The sequence below is a fragment of the Tinamus guttatus genome, unplaced genomic scaffold, assembly GCF_059628265.1.
Source record: "Tinamus guttatus ecotype Peru unplaced genomic scaffold, ASM5962826v1 Tinamus_guttatus_pri_ptg000048l, whole genome shotgun sequence".
Lineage (NCBI taxonomy): Eukaryota > Metazoa > Chordata > Aves > Tinamiformes > Tinamidae > Tinamus > Tinamus guttatus.
In genome coordinates, this window is record NW_028288582.1 from 11,259,747 (window position 1) to 11,280,882 (window position 21,136).

A 21,136-nucleotide genomic window follows, 5' to 3' on the forward strand; every position below is an offset into this window, starting at 1 on the left:
TATAAAAAGTTTGAAGTCTTTCAGTAACGGGAAAATGGTCTCCCTAATGGTGAGTGATATGAATTTCCTGGAGCAGTTTTGTTTTTATTCTTTATTTTTGTAAGAACTGTGTTCTGGAAGCTACTCAAGTAGTACATGAACATAGGATTCCACGACATATTGAAACCATTTAGAAGCCTGTGTTCTATAAGTGTAGGGTTTAAAAGAATGTTTAAAATGGGAGAGGTCGTGAGAAATGCCTTAAGCAGGGGAAAGCATCATGACTTGGTGGAGAGAAGAAAACTCCATTAGGAAACATTGCAAAGCAATAGGAAAATCCTACCAAAAAGACACTCTGCTTTTGCAATAACTTTAAAAGCTCTCAGTAGTACTTAGCACATATTAAACAAGCAAACCTCACAAAATAAGTAAGCCCCTGGTGAGGGTTATTTGCTGCAGTAGGAGGACGGCTGAAGCAGGTGTAGTTAAGGAAGGGGTGCTCCGAGGTTTTGGTTGCTGGCCGCCTCGCATGCTGGATGCTCAGGACCTTGCGCCGTTCGGGGCCTGCCCTGCAGAGCGTCCCTGCCTGTCCCTGCTGCCTTGCGGCGGCTCTGGGAGCCGCAGTGCGGAGCAGCCGGCCTCTCCCTGCCGCTGAGCTGCTCGTGGGGCGGCGAGCGTGTCCCCAGCCCCCTGCCAGCCCCCTGCTCCTCGCAGAATCACAGGAGGGTTGAGGTTGGAAGGGGCCTCTAGAGATCATCTAGTCCAACCCCCCTGCTCCAGAGGGACACCTAGAGCACGTGGCACAGGGTGGCATCCAGGTGGGTTGTGAAGATCCCCAGAGAAGGCCGTTTGGGAGCAGCTGTCTGAGCTGCTCCTCGGGAAACGGCTGCGTTGCTGCACAGAAGCAGGGGGAGCAGTGACACTGGCTGGAGGGAGGTATCTGCTGCCATGGGAGTTGCTTTGTCCCTCTGTTTAAGCTGTGGATATCCCACCTGTGGTAGCTGGGCTGCATGCACCTCAAACTAGGCTTCTGTCTTGCCTCTGCTAAGTGACTGCATCATTGCATTGGGGAAACAGATCTGGTACTTGTGCAGTGACTCATTATTTATGCCATTTAGTAATAGATGTGTACAGGCTTTAAAAGCTTTCTGCAGTGTCAACATCCCTTCTGCGGTATGAATTAATAAACTAATTCACGTGGCATTAAAATGACAAGAGGCTGTTTAAACAGCTACATTCATTTGAAAATGACTACAATAAAAATGAAAAGTGTGGGTTTATTTGTACAAATTGCTCCGTGTTGCATCTATGTGTTTTTTAGCCAAGGTTTCCTTGGCACAGTGGATCCTAGCGACTGTGACTGGGACAGAGGCTATTTCACCGTGGTACCAGTAGCCCTCCCAGTGCACGGGTGCTTCAGGCGGGTCTATGAATGTTGCCTTCACACAGCTAAACAGCTCTGTCTGACTCAGGAGCTGCTATTTCTCCTTTATGTTTCTTGTGCTATGTAGAGCTCTGTATTTCAGCTCCAGAAATATTGCTCAATCCTATAGCCCTAATGACAAAAGTGGGGGAAATGCTACTGGTTCATAAGAAACATTTGTCCAGGCATCATCCCAGCTTTAGAGGCTTTTGCAAAAACAAAATCAAGATGTTGCCAAACAACTGTTGTCATCATCTGTTTTTCTTCCCAAGTAGACAATAAGTCAAAAAACATATTTTCTTTCCCCTGCCACACAAATATCAACCTGTGATATCAACCTTTTAAATGCCTGGGAAGAGAAAGGGGGTTCCGGAGCAAAAGTCTCCAGGACATTTCAATTAAATGCTTTGGGTGGGGTCTGACTGTGGAGGAAGGAGGGCACAAGGCAGCCCAGCTACATACTGGGTATTTTAGACCATAAGTGCCATGGAATCCACCTGGGGGTTGAGTCAGAGCTCGTGCTAAATTTAATTGTTCTGTGGCTCTGGATGTTGGAATTGGTCAAAATCAGTAAGGGATATTAGGCAGGCAGTTGGGGAAAACAAGTGTTTATTTTTCTTTGCAAAATTCTGGCCTCAGTATTGAAATAACCACTTCCATGGCCTTTTGCGTGGGCTGCAGAAGCGGCAGGTCTGTGTGTGGGATGAGGATGGGCATCGCTGTGTTCGCCAGGCAGAAGGAGGGCAGACGTGAGAGGGAAGAGCGCGCGGGGCTTTCCTCGTGCTCTAGATCGTCCTGTGCTTCTCAGCCACGTTCGAGTCCTCCGCGTTTTGTGCCAGGAGGGGCTGGGTAACGTGACGCTCTCCTCTGGCTCCTCTCTGACTGCAGTCCTGAAGCCAATTTTAACTATGATATGGATGCTTCCAGGAATAGAAACCTCTCCTAGGAAATGAATGTCACTGCTCATCAGAGTCTGTCTGGAAAATCTGCAGTGAGTTTTTGTTTCACTGTAGTAACAGGAATCGCCACAGCTTACGCTCGTGCATTTAGAGGCTGCTTGCCCAGGTAGTATAAATTAAGGGCAGGGGACAAGGAGCTGTGAAATGAGCTGATCAGCCAGCTGCTGAGGCGGGAGATCTTCGATGAGAGTTAGATATTATAATTCAGACACCTCAGCTGTAGACCAGTCATTTTTGGAGAAAGATGCAACTACCTGTCAAGCCGCTGAAAATAACACTGCTCAATTAGGCAGCTTCATCCTCACGACTCCTGATATGTAAGTCAATGATTTTAGCTTTAATTATATATCCTATCATACTTTTATATCTGGCAGAGGGTGTAACTGCCCTGTTCTGCGCCACCCTCACTAAATCCAGTGCATCCTGTTCTGAGCTTTAATCATTTCAAGGCGAGGTCAGTTTTTTTATAACTGCCCTCTAGCTCCGAGAGTTACATCTGTGGATTTTGCCTCTTCTGATGTCTCCTAATTACAGAATAATTCCCTCTTCCACGTAAATGCAGCTCTACTTTTCTGTCCGTTGAGGCTTAACCCATTCTGTTCCTTCTAGTAGTCGCTGTGACCAGGGCAGTGGACGCTGCAGATGCAGTTTGCTCGCCCTGCACAGGCACCTGTTGAGCATAAACCCTGCAGGAGGCTGGAAGCAGCAGCTGAGGCCATCTCTGCTGCCAGGTGTCAATGCTGTGAATACAAATGTCTTGGGTCCTGCAGCACACGGAGAGGACCGTCAGCGGATGGTGGGAAGCTTTCTGGCAGCGGGCAAGGGCAGGATGTCTGCTGTCCTCTCCTGGTGACGGCTTGGTGACCGAGAGGTTCAGCTGGTTCCAAAACCCCACTGGCCCCTCTTCATCCAGGGCCACGCTGTGCCTCTCACACCGAGCGGTTTCTGCCACATGAAGTGTCTCGGGGAAAGTGAGGGGCTGGTACAGGGCTGAACTTCGGTTCAGTAATTAACTCTAAAACTTTGTGTTGAGAAAGATTTACGTGACAAATAACAAAGAGGAATAATAATTTACAAGAAACACCGGTTGCTTGGCTGGCAGTAGCTGTAGGATCTGATCCAAAACCATTTATGTCAGTGGCTGTCTTTCTGTTCACTTCAGTGGAGCTGACCTACTTTATTATGATTTATCCCTATTAATCACGTTAAGTATGGCAGTGCCCAAGGCCTGGCACAGGGTGGCCCTGAGACAGGACACGAGAGTGCAAGGAACTGTCGTGTCTGCGCTAGCAGTGGGGCAGGGGCAATGAGAGGAAAGGGAAGGGAAGAGACAAAACAAACTTCCTTGCATTGGAGAAGAGCATGATACAGAATGCAAGCGTTGGCAGAAGGATTAATTTGTAAGTGTTGGCAGCTCTTTCCACGTGATGGCCTGTTAGTGGTTTCTCCCGGCCGCTGCTGGCCGGGTGCCGTTGTGTTCGTGCCGCAGACGCCCTGCACACGTCCAGACAACCTCTGCACGGCCTCTGCAGAACCAGCTCACTGAAGGTCTATGCACCCGATCCCCATCTCACCACCTTTGAGGGGTTTATATACCTCTAAGTTAAGCGTGTGCTTAAATGCTCTGCCAGTCTGGGGTCAGATGCTCAGTACATGAGCCTGGAAGGGCTTCGAGAGAGTCATGTGCTGAGTAGGCTCTAGGAAGAGGCAATATGTTTGTAAATTGTATAGCCACCCTGAAGGTACTGAACACCAAATTAATCTCATTTGAAGGCTTTGGATTAAATCTGTTTATTGTAGTGGAGCCTCCCACAATTTCCCGCTCGCTTTTTATTTGCTGGTAGACTTTTATTTGAGAAAGCTGGAATGTGAATCCGCTGTAGGGGTGAGCTTTTTGGTATTACTATTAGACAAGTCACAGCACCATTAGTTTTTCCTCCTTACTCCTTTAAATTGCCTTGGATAGTTTCCTGTTTAGGTCTTGATCAAAAACTTCTTCCTTCCCTGCTTCTTATCCTTTCAGTTTCTTCAAATGCAATGACTCAGCAGCCCCAAGATGAATTTGCCAGTAGCGTGGAGACTGCAGAAGCTTGGATGAAGGCCATTCAGGAGAGGCTGAGGATCAATGACAACACCAAGGGACCTCGATCTGCCCTAGAAGCCAGGCTGAGAGAGACCGAGGTAAGGGAAGCTGCTGCCGCAGCTGGAGCCGGCGGCGCTGGGAAGAGCTGCCGTTGTTGCTGTGAGCCCTGGGGTTTTCCTTTAGGAAACTATCAGCTATCCCTCCTGCTGGAGTATTGGTCCTGTGGGATGGGGCTACGTCAGTATTCCTTTCTAGTGTATCTTCTGCAAAACATTTACAGGAATTGTAGAAAAAGAAGGCAGTTGTCTGTCATGGGCTTCCAAACTTTCCAGATAGGTTTGAAAGTCTAGCAGCAGTCATGGTTCGTCAGAATAAATGTTTACTTTCTCAGACAAACGTGTTCAGGAGCTGAAACGATGGTTGAGTTGCAGCTTGCAAGTACCAGACAGCAGTTTGCAAAAGTCTGGTATATAGCAGCAGAGAATCAGATCATCTCAGTTTCCCCCTCCTGCAGGACCCTGGCTCTGACAATGGTAGAAAAAGATTGTAGGTCTCAGTAATGGATGTTCTAGAGTAACACGCTGGTCCTTTCCCATAAAAGCCATTGATAAAGTGGATTTACATCTCCCCTTTACAGGAAAGGAAAATGAAAATATTTTTATTTCTTCTATTAATATTAATGCCTTGCATAACAATTTTCACAGAGATCCTTTTGCAGGTTATGCCTGCTCTCTTGCTGTGATTTCACATTCCTTAACTTCAGTTCCCTTAGATGTTATCTTGGTTTTATAATCTCAGAAAATGAAATACTACTGTTTGTCCCATCTCTACTATCCATAATTAGAGGGAGTGGTGATATTTCTGTGATTAACATTGAAACTACTTTTGTAACTACCTTTAGTTCTAACTGGCCTGTTCTCTAAATAAAACAGGCAGATCTTCTCAGTTGTTCTTTAGCATAAGCTTTTTTTTTAATGGATTTACTCTTGTTTGGACTCCTCCTTCTGAGCAAGTTTAACTAAAATACCTACAAGTTTACACGGAGGGAGGGAGGTGGCTCACATGACAATCCAGCGATGTCTTCAACTTTCTGTTTTCCTTACCTGGGATTTGCTGAAGGGTGAATCGTGTCACTGGCCTCATATAGAGACTGTTCGTGGAGGGGTGGGTGATGGACAGGCCTGGATATCAGTCATGAAAATCTGAAGTGTGTCCTCTTTGAGTGTGGGTTTGTTTCTGCTCTTACCTTATCCAGGTCCTTTCCTTTTTGCCTGGGAGATGATGGTATGTGCAGTGTCCAAAGACATGCAGGAAATAGAGGAACTTGGGCTGGGAGAGTGATAGTTTGGCAGAAGCTGTGTGTTCCTGGCAGAGGTGGCAGAGTTACTGCAGAGAGGTTTGTTGTGTTTCCTATGGCCTGAACCAACAGCCGTTGATTTCTTTGGGCTATTCAGGAGGCCCATAGCACGCAAAAAACAGGTTAAGAAGGGCAGTCTTTTTTTTCAATTCGGAATTTGTTTTTCTTCAGAAAGAGAAATTTCTGAACTGTCTATTTCTCTCTTTCTGCGTGATCTTATCCACCTCCTGCCCCCTCATCCTGCCTGCCTGGTCGGCCTGCTTTCCTCCACTTCTTGGCTCTTTTCTAATCCAGCGATCGCTCTTCAGATCATTTTTTTGCATCTGGTTTGCATTTTTTTCATGCTTTGTTCCAGTGACTTATTTTTTGTTCGTGTTTTAATGAAAATGCCAGCCAAGGAGAGTAGTCATTAAAAAAGCAATCTTCGGGATAGAAAAATGGCTGTATAACCACAGCTTTCTCTTTGGCCCTTGTTTGCTTTCACTTCAAGTGAAAAAGCTAGAAAAATGCTTAGAATACAGATTTACTTTTGATTTTTTCTGATGGTCAGTAAATGTAGCTTTTATTTCCTTTCTCTGTCTTACCCTTTGCTCTCTTTTTCTTGTAATCATTCGTTTCATAGAAAGTAGTTGTTCTAAACACATGTTTATACGTAATATGCAGATATGCCACATATATGCCAAAAAAAAAAAAAAATCAGTCTCTTCCTAAAATGTGAACCTGCATGTTCAAAGGTCTGTGAGTTGGTCTCATCTTCCCACTAACTTACTTGGCCATCTTGGCCAAGTGGCCCATGGACCTAATCTTACCAAAAGTAATTGCTAATTTTGAACCTCTCAGTGTTTTCGTTCAAGCAGCCTTTTCTTCCAAACCTAAAAGCCTGCAGTTTTCCCAAACTTTGTGGAAGAAACAACAGAGACAGAGTGTGTGATGGTATCACAAATTCGGATGAAGTGATGCTGAAAGGTGACATCCAAATTGGGATGTAATTTATTCTGTAACATTGTATAGAAGGTGTGTTGTTTTTCCATCTCTGGGTACAAGAAGAGAGTTTACATTAAATGAGGTGGCTTAAGTTTGGGTTCCTTATATTCAGATTTGTGTAAGATGCACATCTTCAGCAGCTCATAATGTTGCAGTTCAGGGTTAAAGAAAAGTTGATAACAGACAGAAAATTCTCTTAGTTAGCTTTTTTGGCTTGTTTTCTGAGCCAAACGTTATTTATAACAGGAAGCCATTTGAATATGCATCAGGATTTCTTATAGTGCAGCTTGAAATTGAGACGTCAAAGTGTTCTCTATGGAAATTGCCTCTGTGCTCATTGGGAAGAAAAAAGATTAATGACTGGCATATTGCAACACAGTGGAATAACTTTATAATAGTAACAAAAACACAGCAACAGGCATTTGATAGGGGATTGTCTGTTTGTTTTGGGTTTTTTTAGCTAATTTAAACTTTTTTTTTTCTTAAATGCTACTTGTTTTCAAGTCAATTCAGTTCTTTAGAATTTAGAATAAACAAATCTAAAGAAAGTTCGTAATCTCTTTTCAAGAGAAGCTTTGCAGCAGGGACTGGGCAAACCCGAATGTCATGAATCCTGCCTGCTTTCTTTGCATGCTTTCAGTGTCATTTGTTTTCCTAATAGAAAATACGTGAGCTGGAGCTAGAAGGCAGCTTGAAAATGGACTTGATTCTGGTGCAAGCAGACGCTGCTCTCCGCAGCATTAGTGAGGATAAGAAACACGAGGTACTATTGAAGCTGAAAGACATTAAGGCCTTGTGGGAAGAGACAGCCATATACATTACTCACTGCCACAGGTAAGGCAATGTGCTCTTTGCACAGGACTGTTTGATGTCGTGGAGCAGTTATCTCATGCACTGCTTTCGTAAAGTGCTTCCTGCCTCCCTGTGCTGCCTGGGATGCAGGTAGCAGCCACTGCCTTTCCCAGACTCGGGTCCAGGTGGCGACTGTGGGAAGAGACAAGCCATAGAGCCTCCACGCTTCTTCCCTTCATAGCCTTCCTAGGGACTTCAGTGGTGAGTTTTGCTGGGCATAGTGGTACACAGTTGTACAAGGTATTTCCCCTGCAGAACAGGAGCACCTGCTCAGCTAATCCTCAACCTCTGAAGTTGGAGAGAACAGCTTAAACAGCCATAAACCTGGCCCTTTGCTTTGAAGCCATTTTGAATTTCCCTGCCTCCACTGATCCCATCATAATTTCATCTCTCTCTCTGTCTCCACAGCCGTATTGAGTGGGTCTGGCTGCACTGGAGTGAGTACCTGAAAGCCCAAGATGAGTTTTATATATGGATTCACAACATGAGGGTGATCTTGGAGCCTGACATTGAGTTGCAGCTTGGCTTGAAGGAAAAGCAGTGGCAGCTGAGCCATGCTCAGGTTCTGCTGAATGACGTCTTAAACCAGTCGGTGCTGCTGGAAAGGCTGCTAGAGGAAGCTGCTTCCTTGTTCAACAGGATAGGTGACCCCAGCGTTGATGAAGATGCTCAGAAGAAGATGAGGGTGGAGTATGAAGGAATCAAGGAAGAAGCTCAGGTACACCTATAAAGAGTGGGTTAACTTTTCACCAAGGTACAGTATTGAACAGAATTGTGAATAGTATTTGCTAGTCATGTTTCGGGAGTGATGGATCCTGACACTCTCCACAGCGTCAGCAAACATTGCATGCATGGGCTCTCGTTGCTTGGTTTAGGAGTGTTAGTCCAGATCCAGGGCTCACCTGCAGACCTGGCAAACAGGTGGGGATCAGCTGCTGCTCCAGCTCTTGGCATGAATGGCCAGTTCTGCTACCTGGAGGATTTTTGCTGGACACACACAGGTTTTTGTCTGACACTAATCTCCCAGTTTAAGCAGCTGTTGGATGTGCTGGTGTAAGATACTGAGATGTTGTAGATCATCTTGAAGTGCCAACAGTTTCCTTTCATGCTATTCCTGGGGATAGATTTCAGATAAGACTCATACTTAAAGAAATAAAAATTTTAAAAAGGGTAAAGATAAGATTAAATTGTGTGCCATAGCTAAAGGGTAGAGACCTGCAGATGGGCAGAAAAGTGCCATTGAGTTCCTTACTAGCTGCAATCAACAGAAATACTCAAAGGAATATTGAGATACATCTATCCCAAGCATACAGAGCTGCTTAAAATATCTTCTCTGTCTCATAATGGCTTACAAGAATTGTGTAAACTGGAATTACTTGATGCAAGAATGAATAATTTTCATTGCATTGGCTCTGCCATCTGCCCCCGTCACTTAGTGAACATCTCGTTAATGGAGTTGTGCTCTGTCCCTCCCTGGGTATCATAATACAAGGTTAACTTCAATCACGCTGCTGGAGCAACAGGGGGGTGCTTAGACCATCACACTGCTTGCTCTACAGATACCAACCCTGTAACATGTAGGAGTTGGCAGCATCCTGAAATGTGAAACTTTTTTATTTAGTAATAAAATAGTCACAGCTGCTGTAACAATTCTCTTAAAACAAAACAAAAAAACCCAACCCCACAGGAGTATTTGGAAATTCTATATCTACAGCTGCTGCAGAGGCCTGTAAAGCCTTTGATAGGCGAGCACCTCAACTTTGAGGTTTTTTTTTTTTAAATTCTTCTTCCTTTCTCTTCATTACAAGGCAGCTGGTTTTCAGAATAAGAAGGATTCTGGGAATTCAGGGTCATGTCTCGAGATTGCCTTTTAAAATTCTCACTCCCATCTAACTAAAATTTGTCTTTGTTTTGTAAGCAAGAAACTGTCATTAGATATTCTAATAAAGCAGTTCTTCCAGCAAGACATTTGAACACACTGACCCTAAATCTGACCTCATTTTGCACAGAGTAATTTCTCTAGCTGACTTGGGTAGATGGTGGTGTAAATGGAATCAGAAAGTGGCTCATAGTAGTCAGTTAAAATATACCTGTATGTCTGCATCCAGCAGAGATGCTAGAAGGAGGTTCTTTTCTTTAGCATTGCTTACAAATACCACATTTCTCAGAAAGATGGAGTGAGAAAATGCAGCTAAGAAATCCCTCTTTCAGAAATCAGCAAATAAAGAAGGGGATTGGGAAACCTTAAATTTTGCAGCTGCCATAAATGCCAGGTTCATTAGCTAATGCCAGGGTTACCGGTGCCCTGGGAATCACTCTGGAAAGCATAAGTGCAGCTAAAAACCCCGGCACCTCTTGCAGCAGCAGGAGGGAGTGAATGGGAGAGGCGCAGGGGCTGAGGGCGGCAGGGAGGCCGGGCCGGACGGGCATGGCGGGCCCAGGCGAGTGCCGAGCTGCCAGCCCCGGATGGGCATGGCGGGCCCAGGTGAGTGCCGAGCTGCCAGCCCTGGACAGGCATGGCGGGCCCAGGTGAGTGCCGAGCTACCAGGCCGGGCCGGACGGGCATGGCGGGCCCAGGTGAGTGCCGAGCTACCAGCTCCGGACGGGCATGGCGGGCCCAGGTGAGCCCTGAGCTGCCAGCCCCGGACGGGCATGGCGGGCCCAGGTGAGTGCCGACCTACCAGCCCCGGACGGGCCTGGCGGGCCCAGGCGAGTGCCGAGCTACCAGGCCGGGCCGGACGGGCATGGCGGGGCCCAGGCGAGTGCCGAGCTACCAGGCCGGGCTGGACGGGCATGGCGGGCCCAGGCGAGTGCTGAGCTGCCAGTCCCGGACGGGCATGGCGGGCCCAGGCGAGCCCCGAGCTGCCAGCCGGGAGGTGCTGCCGGCGGCACCGGCACACACAGCGGCAGGAGCGTTCCCAGGGGCTGTGCAGCTGTCCTGCTCTATCAGAAGGCAAGCGCTTGGACAGTGTTTCTTAAATGGTGACTTTACTCCTGTGGTATGGGCCTGTGTGAGCTTCTGGGGCCTGTGTGAGCTTCTGAGGTTTTGATCTGTTTTATATTTCCCACCTTAATGCTATCATGTTTCCTTGTCATTGACAGATTTTAAAATAACGTGTTATTTTCATTGCATTGACTGGGGTGGGTTTCTAGGTGTGGCAGCCACCTCCCACGTTTCCTTGACTGATAAAATAACAATGTGCAGAGATGGAGGGGTGTTCTTTTTTTTTTTTAGCATAAATAGTGAACTGAACATCGTAGGAGAAATTGCAATATACAATCTGTTGATATTTATTCAAGTGTATTCAGATTGAAGGCCCAGCAGGTCAGATATTTCGCTCCCGTGTTGTCTCTGTTGATTCACACCTCGATATTTGTAAGCCTTCCCTCCATGTCTCGGGAGTACCAGGAAGGGATGCAGGGCCTGCAGGTTAGTCTGACGTTTCAGATCCTCGCCTGTAGGGAGAACTCTGGGCAAGGATTTCCTGTGCCTCGTGCTCCCTTGGTGAGTGCCCAGGGCTGGGTGTATCCTGTCCTGACGCATCTCTTCCTCTGCGGCCCTTGGGGACTGCTCAGTTCCTCTCAGCACTCTCATTTCTTCCAGGGCCACATCCTTGCTGAGCAAGTCTCACGTTTTCCAAGTGCATGAGTAGGCAGGAGAAGTTCAGTGCTGTCCCATTCCCAAAGAGCAAACCCAGCAGCAAATGATCTTTTGCATCATTAGAAAAAATTCCTGCCTAACCTCTCCGTGAGGGTTCAGCCAGCAGCTGATTAGGCTTTTGCTTGACAGCTAACAAAATCTCTTTGCATTCCTGTCATCTCCTTGCCCTCTGTGAGCAGATCAGAGCTAGAGTTGTCTGACTGTTGTGCACCTCCCACGGGCTTGAGAGCAAGGCAGGGGTGTCTAGCAGCCAGCCGAGGGCTTCTGGGCACGTCTTGCTCACAGAAGGTTGCTGCCCTAACTCTGCCTTTGGATCTGTTGCCCAGGTGTGCGGATCTGGGTAGGCACTGTGGGGCACAGCACTGTGCCCAGCTGTCCCTTAAGTGCCCCTCCTTGGCCCCAGAGCACCTCAGCTGCTTTAGGGAGTCGCTCGTGATGTGCACGTGCTGGCAGGGGTAAGAATACAAGTGGGAAGGCACTGGCAGAGAGGCCTGGTGGCACCCAGGCGGTGATGGCTTTGTCCCACTCCGTGGGCACGTCCCCGTGAGCTCAAGAGGCTAATGGGGGCACGTAGAGGCTCGAGGAGACGAGGGGCTGTGGGGGCAATCCCAAGCTTCTGCCTGCAGCTGCAGCCGTCCTGTTCTCTGCAGAGAGCAGCTGGGATCGAGCCGTGCTCGGAGGCGCGGGATGTATCCCAGATTAGGCTGAAAATGAAGCTCAGGCAGTTCTGCCCATTATGCCAGTGGTTTGCAAAGCCTTTGCAAGTGCTGCATGGGATTGCACAAGAGACACATTTCTTCTTCTAGTGTAACCATACTTTAATTTAATTTTTCTCCATGACAACTGGGGAAGGGCAAGATAAAAATCAGTGTGCATTGCTGGAAATAAAATGTAGGTTGGATATTATATTAGTGAGACAACGGGACAGGATTCTTCATGAGTCATGCAGAATCTCCTGCAGCGAAGGACTAACCTTCAGCTGAGAAACAGGGATAGTTTGGGCAAATGTGACCCTACCTTGTTGTTAGGGCTGTCAGGCTGGATCAGCTGTGAGCAACTCGGTGTGTGCTTGCCTCTGTAAATCCAGAGTTCTACTATAGGATACACAGAGTGACTCAGAAAACCAAGCCTGCTGCCCATAATCTTAAATTGACTTCCAGGGGTTGCACTACCACCAGAGGATCATTTGTGATCTGCAAATCAAAAAAGTACACAAGCTGCTGGCTTGCATGGTTTTGGTGGATACTTTTGGGCTAGATCTGCAGTCGCTTTATTTATAGCCTGTTCATAGAGTGAATACTTTGAAATAATTTGCATGCACCCACCCCTGAGTATCTCTTTCTCGTTTTGACAAGTAGGCAAAGGAAATCTATTGAATCGCCCATCCTTTTGCCCCCTTGAAGCCAAAATCAGAAACAGACTTTTGTGTCTTAATTTTGCAATGAGGGAATATGGATTTTGGATTTTTCAGGCTAGAAATCCTCCCGAGAGGATCTTGCACTTTGCCTGCTCAGAGGCAGTGCAGCATGGGCAGGACATGGGACAGCCTTTATGCACTTTGGTATCCTCTGACTTGAGGCGAACTGTGCCTTGCTGCCGAGCCGCGTGCTGCGGGGGCTCACTGAAAGGGACTCGTGTTCGAATTTTCTGGGCTGCAGCACAAAGAGAGCCAGATAAGCACTGTCCTCACTGCTGCTGCCGTCTCTCGTTACAGAGCAGAGTGAAACTGCTGGAGAAGATAACCAAGGAACACGAGCGGTACCGCGCAAACGTCAGCCACTTCCAGTCGTGGCTCAGCGGTGTGACGGAAAGATTAAACGGCTGCGTTAGAGAAGGAACCAAGGCTTCAGCAGAGGACAAGCTAAAGGCACTAAAGGTCTTTATATGATACACTTCCGCTGAGGGGCCAGGCCTGTGTATCCTCCATGTCTCTTATACATCCTAAGTCATAAAAAAATGTTCTTAGAAAAGAATTATGTTTATGAATTAAGGTGTTACTTGGTGTAAAATGGGCTAGCAGAGATTATACCAGTATATGCTCTGTATCTTTCAGAATACTGAAAAATCATTGGTATGTACAATTCTCCCAATTCTTCTGCCACAAGTCACAGGCTGGTCAGGATTTTTTTAAAGCCTGATTTTCCTCAATTACATTAGTCTTTGAGAATCATGCCTTTAAAGTATTTTAAATTAATTATATTTGGTAAATGTGATCTAAATAGAACCTGCCAGCCTTCAGGCTCTAAAGTTTAAAGTCGGCAGTGAAAGACCTGTTTTGAAAACAATCTGTAGCATTTTGGTTCCATCACTTGAACTACTTAGTTTTATATCTCTCAAAGGTCTGATTATCAATTTCTCTTATTGCCTGCGGCTCCTTTATGTTCATTGTGGACCTCAGGTGACAAGGATTTCTGAAAGTCAAGTCAGTATTTTCAGGGAGCAAATGTTTTCAGCAGTTTCTTTTTGCCCGTATTGTAGCAGTTAACATTGTTCAGAAGACTCTTAAATGCAAAGCAATATATCATGCATACTTTCACCCAAGAACTGAAGAAATAAGTATGTGCAGCCAGAAGAGATGTTTACACTTTCTTCCCATTTTTCACCTTTATTTTTTCCCAAATTTGCCCTCCCTGCAGCTTATTTATATTTAACCTTCTCTTTCTGCAGGAAATTGCCAAAAACATTAGGAGTGGTGGGAAGAAATGGAAACATCTTGAAAATCAGTGTGCAGATGTGATTCATAACACCTCCCCGCTGGGAGCTGAGCGAATGAAGGATGAACTCGAAGAGCTGCGAAAAGCCTTGGAGAAGTTGAAGCTGCTGTGTAATGTGGAGGAGAACAGGCTGCTCAAGATCCTACAATCAGAGGGTGCCTATGAGTCCAAAGCCAGACAATTAGAAGCAGATGTCCAGGAATTCAGAAAAGATCTACAGAGACTAGAAAACAACTTGGACCGTGGGTCAGGGCAGAAGAATGAAGATGAATTTATAGCTCTGTGGAGAAAATGCAGTGTAAGTTGTTGCCCTTTGTAGGCCTAAAAGCGGTAGGCATCAATGCAGTCCTCCTCTTTGTAGGCTGAACGTACCTAATCTCATCCAGCAGATGCCTGTCCCATTACTGAAAAGTGATAAGGAAAGAGTAGGAGTGTGTATGGAAGAAATTGAAGAAAACTGTGAATAGCAACAGTGGTATTAACTATTCTGATCTTTATCTTACTCTGCATAAGGGATGATATGGAGGAAGTAATGAAGTTTGTGTCTTGACTTCAAAGGCACAATGCAGAGCAAACAACACAATTCCCTCCACTTACAAAGAAGTAGAGAAAATAATGTCTCAATATATGTGAGTATATATACGTCTATAGCTTGGGATATTTGCTGAGGCCATTTCTCTATTATATGCTTCATCTGTGCAAGGTGGGTACCTGTATTCCCAGGAGGATATCAGGAGATATATACTCATATCTAAGAAGAAATCTGAAGTTTGTAAAAATCTAATATTTAAACCAAAATAAAACTGTTCAAAAAACAAAAATTAAAAAGTTCTTTCCAGATATAAAGTAGGTAAGAATTTTTAACAGTCATTTCCTCGGGAGATTTATTATCATTTTTCAAAATACCTTTCATTGCTATTCATGTGGCTAGCACTCAGCAGGCTGAGTTGGGAAAAGTATGTGTGAACAGGATCTGCAAAATACAAAGTCGTACAATCCAGCTACGTTTGTTCTTTTTTCTTCCCCACATAGCTATAGAATTAACCTCTTGTGTGTAGGAGTGTTTGAGGAAGATCTGTATATGCAAACAGAAGCAGTTAAGCCATGTCAAGCATGCACTTCACATTCGGTCCAGAAAACTGAAATTTGGCTTGTTTGTCATTTCCTCTGGACCTGCAGATCAGATGCAGAGGCTGGCTGGTATGAGGACAACAGAGAGAGGCAGCAGGCGCAGAACTGTTACTGAGACTGTAGTCTGTCTAATAAAGTCCACATTCACTACAACCACAAAAAAAAAGGCAGCAGAAGGAGGATTTGTGGCTCCCAATGTGCCTACCTTGAGAGACAGTCTTATCGCTCCATTTCATGTGCAAGGCACAACCAAAGGTGTGATTTGCTCATTATTTCTATGTTTCAGGCAACAAGAGCGTCCCTGGCAGCGGCAGAGCCCCAGGCCGAGCGGCTCAAAGCTCAGCTCCGGGAACTGCTGCGCTTTCCGCAGGACGTGCAGCCTCACGCTGAAAGGGTCGTCTCTGCCGTGCAGGAGTATCAAAGGTATTGGGAAGGCTGATTACGTAGGGGACGCTGAAGGGACACAGACAAGGGCCTGGGAAAAACGTGTGAAATGCTGTCTGACATGGTGACATAGTTAGACAAGAAGGGTGTTTACCAGATAAACGCCAATTTTAGCCCCTTTTTTAGGGCTGCAGGCTGCTGGCCGTTTTCAAGTAGTGCTCTTGCATCACTAATACTGCTTCTGGTTTGGAGAAAATGGCTTTTTTGGCAGCTAATTTAGTCCTCTAAGCATAGTATATTCATTTATATATTTTGCTTGCCTTTCATGATAGCAACTAGAAAATCAGGATATGAGCTGCAGTGGTAAAGGGATCCGAAGAATTATGCCCTTCCTTTCTGAGTTTGTTGTGATGACTCATCTGCCTTAGCAATTATTTGGCAGAGTTCATTCCCCCTTCTCCTGACGGCATATATGCCTAACTCCTGTTTTCAACTTGCCTTGGGCTGGAAACACTGAAAGTTTAGCCTCTCCCAGACTTCAGTGCTTCCGTTTCCAGGCTGCCTGGAATCAGGAAGTAAAGGAGCTGCAGCAAAATTTGCAAACTAGAAGAAAGGATCTTTTTTTTGAGGAAGAAGAAAGGTCAGTTGTTTGTTTGTTTTTACTGCATTCGAGCTTGTTTTCCTCTCACCAGTTGTGCTGCCAATCTGAGGGGTTATAGGTCATTACAAAAAAAAGTTCTCTTTAAAAATTAATATGCAAGCAATGTTGAGAGAAGCAGAGAAGGCACAAGAACTCGCCTCTCAGTAGAAAATGGCAGCTGCTCTTTGCCAGCTTCTCTCCGAAGCTTCTTTGCAAAGTGTGGCAGCTTCATGCAGAGCCTGGCAGAAGCAGCAGAGCAAATGACAAAGGACCTTTAATATCAAAACTTTCCATCTGCAGAGCTTTTGGCCTTTGCAAACTTGTCTTTGGTTAGCTCAGTTATATCCTAATGATACAGGTAAGATTATTACTTCTGCTTTTATAGAAAGGCAGAGTTAATTGCCTTGGAAGCCTGTGGCATCGCTCTTGTCTGCCTGTGCTGTGAATCTGCAGGATACCATTCCCAAATGAATATACAATTCGGGCTGAGTGCTGCCGTTTCTAATAGGATTCAGCAGGCTGGGAGGTCAGGAAAGCTTAGAAAAACAGGAGGCAGCAGCATGCGGTGTGTCATGACCGAACCTTATTGCTCAGCTGTATTTTGGTTAACCTGTATAAGCAAAAAAGGAATATTGAATGAATGTGTGCTTTTTCCCTTTAGCCTGCAATGTGTATAGATTTATATATGTGTGTGTGTGTGTGTGTGTACAAAGAAATTTATGTAGGGAGATAAAAATATATGTATGTCACATATATGTGTATGTGATTCTGCATATATATATATTCTGCATATATATTTAAAAAATTAGATCTGAGGACAAAAATGATTATGTATTTTCCCCCCTTTTTGTAGGTAACTCTGGAAGGTCACAATTTGTTTCTAATTTAATTTTTACAGGGCTAATGCTCTGTAGTTTGTAAAATGATTCAGACAACGGCAGTTAAATGTTGCATGCTTTTGGCTTGTTTCTCCCAGTGGTCAGTGAGACTGCTCCCATAATATTATTGTTGGTAGATCATGTTGGTGCTCATGTACAAGGCAAGATAGCTGAGCACTAGGGCGCAGAGTGATTCCTGATATGTAGTGGCACAAGAACCATGTGTTTCACAGCGTCTAAATAAGTTTTTGTGAGACATGTCTGACTGACGGAGCAGCTGTCAGGAGGCAACGCCAGACTCGGAGAGGAAAAAAGACTGAGGCCTTTTGTGTAGGATATGGTTTACACACGAGGATTCTGTTAATTCATGCCTTGATGAATAGGAAGTTTGGACTCAGATTTCTTCGTAATTCCTCTCTCTCTTGTCGCTTTATCCTATCAGGGTTAGAGGGAAGACATCTAAAATGAGTGCTGATACAGAAAGTCAACTGAGGAGGCTTTTTCAAAATCCCCTGCAAGATTTTGAACAGTGGAAGCCATCAGTCAAGATGCTCCTGGATACTCCAGAGCCGACACTGGCTCAGATTGAGGTAAGAAATCTACTACTAAGCTCAAATGCTGGTATTTGGTTTGTGTTTGCCAAAGCCTTGCCAACAACTGCCTGCACGCAGCTGTCAGAGAGTAGCAGCTGGAAAGGCATTTGCAGTATGAGAGGAAACCCCACAGAACAGAGGTCAGTCTTTCCCTCTAGCTGTAATAGAACATCTAATTTTCTCCCCTCCATTTGGTGAGCTAGAGTTGTCGATTTAAACTGAGTTAAAATACCAGATGTCATTAGCAATGACTATAATATTGTTTAGGTATTAACCCCAAATCTCCCTGGGCGGGAACTCTGTTAATAAGCATGTGGTAATACAGGTTGCAGATTCAAATATATGGTGTCTGCATGTGCCCTAAAAGGTGTTTGCTACCTCATCATCTCTCTGATCTCTGGAATAAACATGCCCATGAATAGGGACAGAGTTTGTCCTTGGGATGAGCATTCAAGCTGTCCTTTCTGTCCAAGCTGCCATCCTGCTGTCATTTCTCCCGGGCTCTCCCATGCACAGAAAACTCTCTCTGGAGCAGTTTTCTTCTGTTCACCAAATGGATGCAGGCCTGGCGTTTCTGACATTACTAGAAAGACTTGCCCTTTAGCTGGCACCATGCAGGTACCTCCTGTTACCTTTGGTGGCCCAGCAGGGTGTTTTTCCCTTTGTCATGAGGATAACATGGTTATGTGATTAATTTATTTTAGTTATGATTTCACTGGAAGAATTTTTCTCCTTCAGGCTGCTCTATCTGAAAGCTCACAGTTTAAAGAAAAGTTGATGATGTTACAGCTGAAGAAAGATTTGCTGAACAATATCCTTGGTGAGGAAAAAGCAAAGTCTTTTCTCGTGGAAGTAGCTGAAGCATCAGAGGAGAGGGAAATTCTTCATAAAGGTCTGCTGCAAAGCAAGCATAAACTGCAGGTGAGCTGTAGCCCATCTACAGTTTTGTCTGTGACAGACAGTGATTAATCTTTCATTAAGTTTTACAACAATAAATTTAGTACTAACCAGCTGTGCCCAATATCTTTTCTTTTTTTTAATTAATCAAATATTCATAGTATGGCTTAGTTTTGTATGAGATGAACATTGACCAGAAAAAAAAACACATGCGAAGGGCGTAATGTTCAATAGTGGGTATTTTTCCTCTTTTCCAGAATTTGATATTGCAACATAAGGACTTCGATGCTGGTTTTGCACCTTTGCAGAAGAAATTATCTGCAATCAAGGCCAAAGTAGATCTAGAGAATGAACCACAGCCTGACCTGTTAGGTAAAAAGACACAACTGCAGAGGCTCCAGGTACATTTAGTAAATGCCTGTCCACACTGTCCAAAGTTAACTATGATCATGTTTGTACACATAGTCAAGATCATTTCATCTGAGGCAGTATTTGTGTTTTATTAACATTAGAAATTCAGCACCTTATCCCCTCATTAAGTTGTGTGTCAGATAATTTCATTTGGTCCAGTTTATAACATGGACTAGAAGAAATGGAAGGAATGCAACTGAAAGACTGGCAAACTGGTGTACAAGGGAAAGAAGTAGTAGCTTAGAGCTATGGGTGCCACAATATCTTGAGCTACTTTTAATTGCCAAAGAAAAACATGTTCTTATAGTACCTGCTGGGGATGACACTGCACAAGATAAACTGAACCAGTCAAAAAGTGCAGTGCCTCCAAAATAAGGAGTACCCACTCTCCCACCTCCTTCACATCCCTTGCTCCTTCACTCTTCCTTGTTTAAAGCTTGACATTCACCAGATTTTTACTCCAAGAACTAATTCAGCTGTCCAAAATAGGAAAAAATAATCAACAAAAGAGATGATTGTTTTCTACCTGGGTAGTGTTTAGGATTAGTTCAGCATGCAATAGAGGTGCTTAAAGCATGCACAGGCTATTGGGAGAGGGGAGAGAAGAGCAGGAGAGGAAGAGAAGGTGAATGTGATTCTTCCTTTTGGCCATGATGTATCGGGGACATCCAGCTATATTGTGTCACTGCACTGGGGTGACCACAGGGTACTGTCACCATAGCTTTTTGCAGTACTTCGGTGTAGTACCCTTTCTCCTCTGGCAGCTTCTTGATACCTTGTCTGTTTGTCATCAGCTGGTAACATGTAAGAATGACTAACCATTTCTTTTGGAAATATTCATTTAGACATTAAAACAATGAATTTGCTTAATGACAGCTGGGGTTTTTGTTTGTTTGCCATTAACCTTCACACTGTCAAATAAAGCTAACTGTATTTAAAGCTTGCAGTTGTGTACCAATAGGGAGGGTCATGTTACATCTAGCATATCACCCATGTGCAATCTGTCCTTTCCTCTGCAGATGCTCCAAGATGATTTGGCAGAGCTTGCAATTCAAATGGAAGAGGTAGAGAAGCTTGTTCAGTCCAATACCACGCATAGGCATGAAATGAACCAGCTGTCATCTGACTCTCAGACTCTGAAGAGATCATTGGAGGTAACATAAGGAAGAGTTTTTAGTTGCCTGTGAAGCTAGCAGTTGTCACTGTTTTTTTTTCTTAAAAAAAAAATACAATATAAAAATGTGTTTTGAGCAGTTGATATTTTTATTTCAGCTGAAGACATTCTCCGTAACTGGAGAGTCCTGGAAGAGTTATTTGTAATGTGATTTCCCGCTAGTAATAGTACTTTGTAATGTGATTTCCCACTAATGGGATTGCACACGGGTTCTGAATCTAGATAAATTATTTGTGGAGAAGGCCTGAGATTTTTGATCAGAAGAGCTTAGAGCTGTATTAACATGGAGATCCTTGGACTTGTCCATGGATTTTAGAGCTGTATTAACATGGAGATCCTTGGACTTGTCCATGGATTCCTGGATAGCACTATAGCATTGAACCAATGTTTATTGGTGTGTGTATATGTACAGATGTATAAAGTTATATCAACTTGCTTAGCTTTAGGTAACCTAAAAGTTAATGAGAAAAATACATATATTGCTATTGCATAAGTACTCATTTTGACCCAAGGCTTTCTGTAGTTTGTAAACATAACTATAAAACTTCCTTTCACAACAATCTTGGAAGAGCCTCTCAAATGGTCTCTAGTTATGTAGGTCAGGATAAAATTACCTATAATAAAGTGTTAGCCTAATATGCATTGTGGATTTCTAGCTTCAGCTTCAGTAATTCCATTTATTACTGAACTGGACTTTTTGCGAAACAGCAAAAAAGTGTGGAAGAAAGCTGCTGCTTTATACAGCTATTCCAGTTGAAAGTGTGTAAAATGTAGCTAACATTAGTTGAGATACTAAAAGAATCTCATTCCTTATGTTTTTTTCCACTGAAAAGAAAGGGAGTTATTTTAGAGCTTAACACCCCCCCATGTGGTTATATTCAGGCCTGCAGGTGCCTGTTGATAGGTCTTCCATGCCATTGATGCTAAAGCTTTTGGGTCTCATTCATTGTTTTTGTTTTTTTGTTTGTTTGTTTTTCTTTATGTTCATGAAATTCCATGCCATTAGCTACACTGTT

At 44.5% G+C, this 21,136-nt stretch overlaps 1 protein-coding gene across 1 annotated transcript in view; it reads left to right on the forward strand.

The window, feature by feature from the left end:
- Positions 1-4,389: 4,389 nt before the first annotated feature.
- Positions 4,390-21,136, forward strand: part of SYNE3 (spectrin repeat containing nuclear envelope family member 3) — a 32,449-nt gene continuing 15,702 nt past the window's right edge. The window contains exons 1-10 of the mRNA XM_088539711.1: positions 4,390-4,542; positions 7,447-7,619; positions 8,046-8,355; positions 13,013-13,174; positions 13,966-14,310; positions 15,430-15,566; positions 17,488-17,635; positions 18,377-18,559; positions 18,793-18,936; positions 19,966-20,100. Coding sequence (XP_088395837.1) covers positions 4,399-4,542; positions 7,447-7,619; positions 8,046-8,355; positions 13,013-13,174; positions 13,966-14,310; positions 15,430-15,566; positions 17,488-17,635; positions 18,377-18,559; positions 18,793-18,936; positions 19,966-20,100 — 1,881 coding nt within the window. The 5' untranslated portion in view covers positions 4,390-4,398. The remainder of the gene's footprint in view (positions 4,543-7,446; positions 7,620-8,045; positions 8,356-13,012; positions 13,175-13,965; positions 14,311-15,429; positions 15,567-17,487; positions 17,636-18,376; positions 18,560-18,792; positions 18,937-19,965; positions 20,101-21,136) is intronic.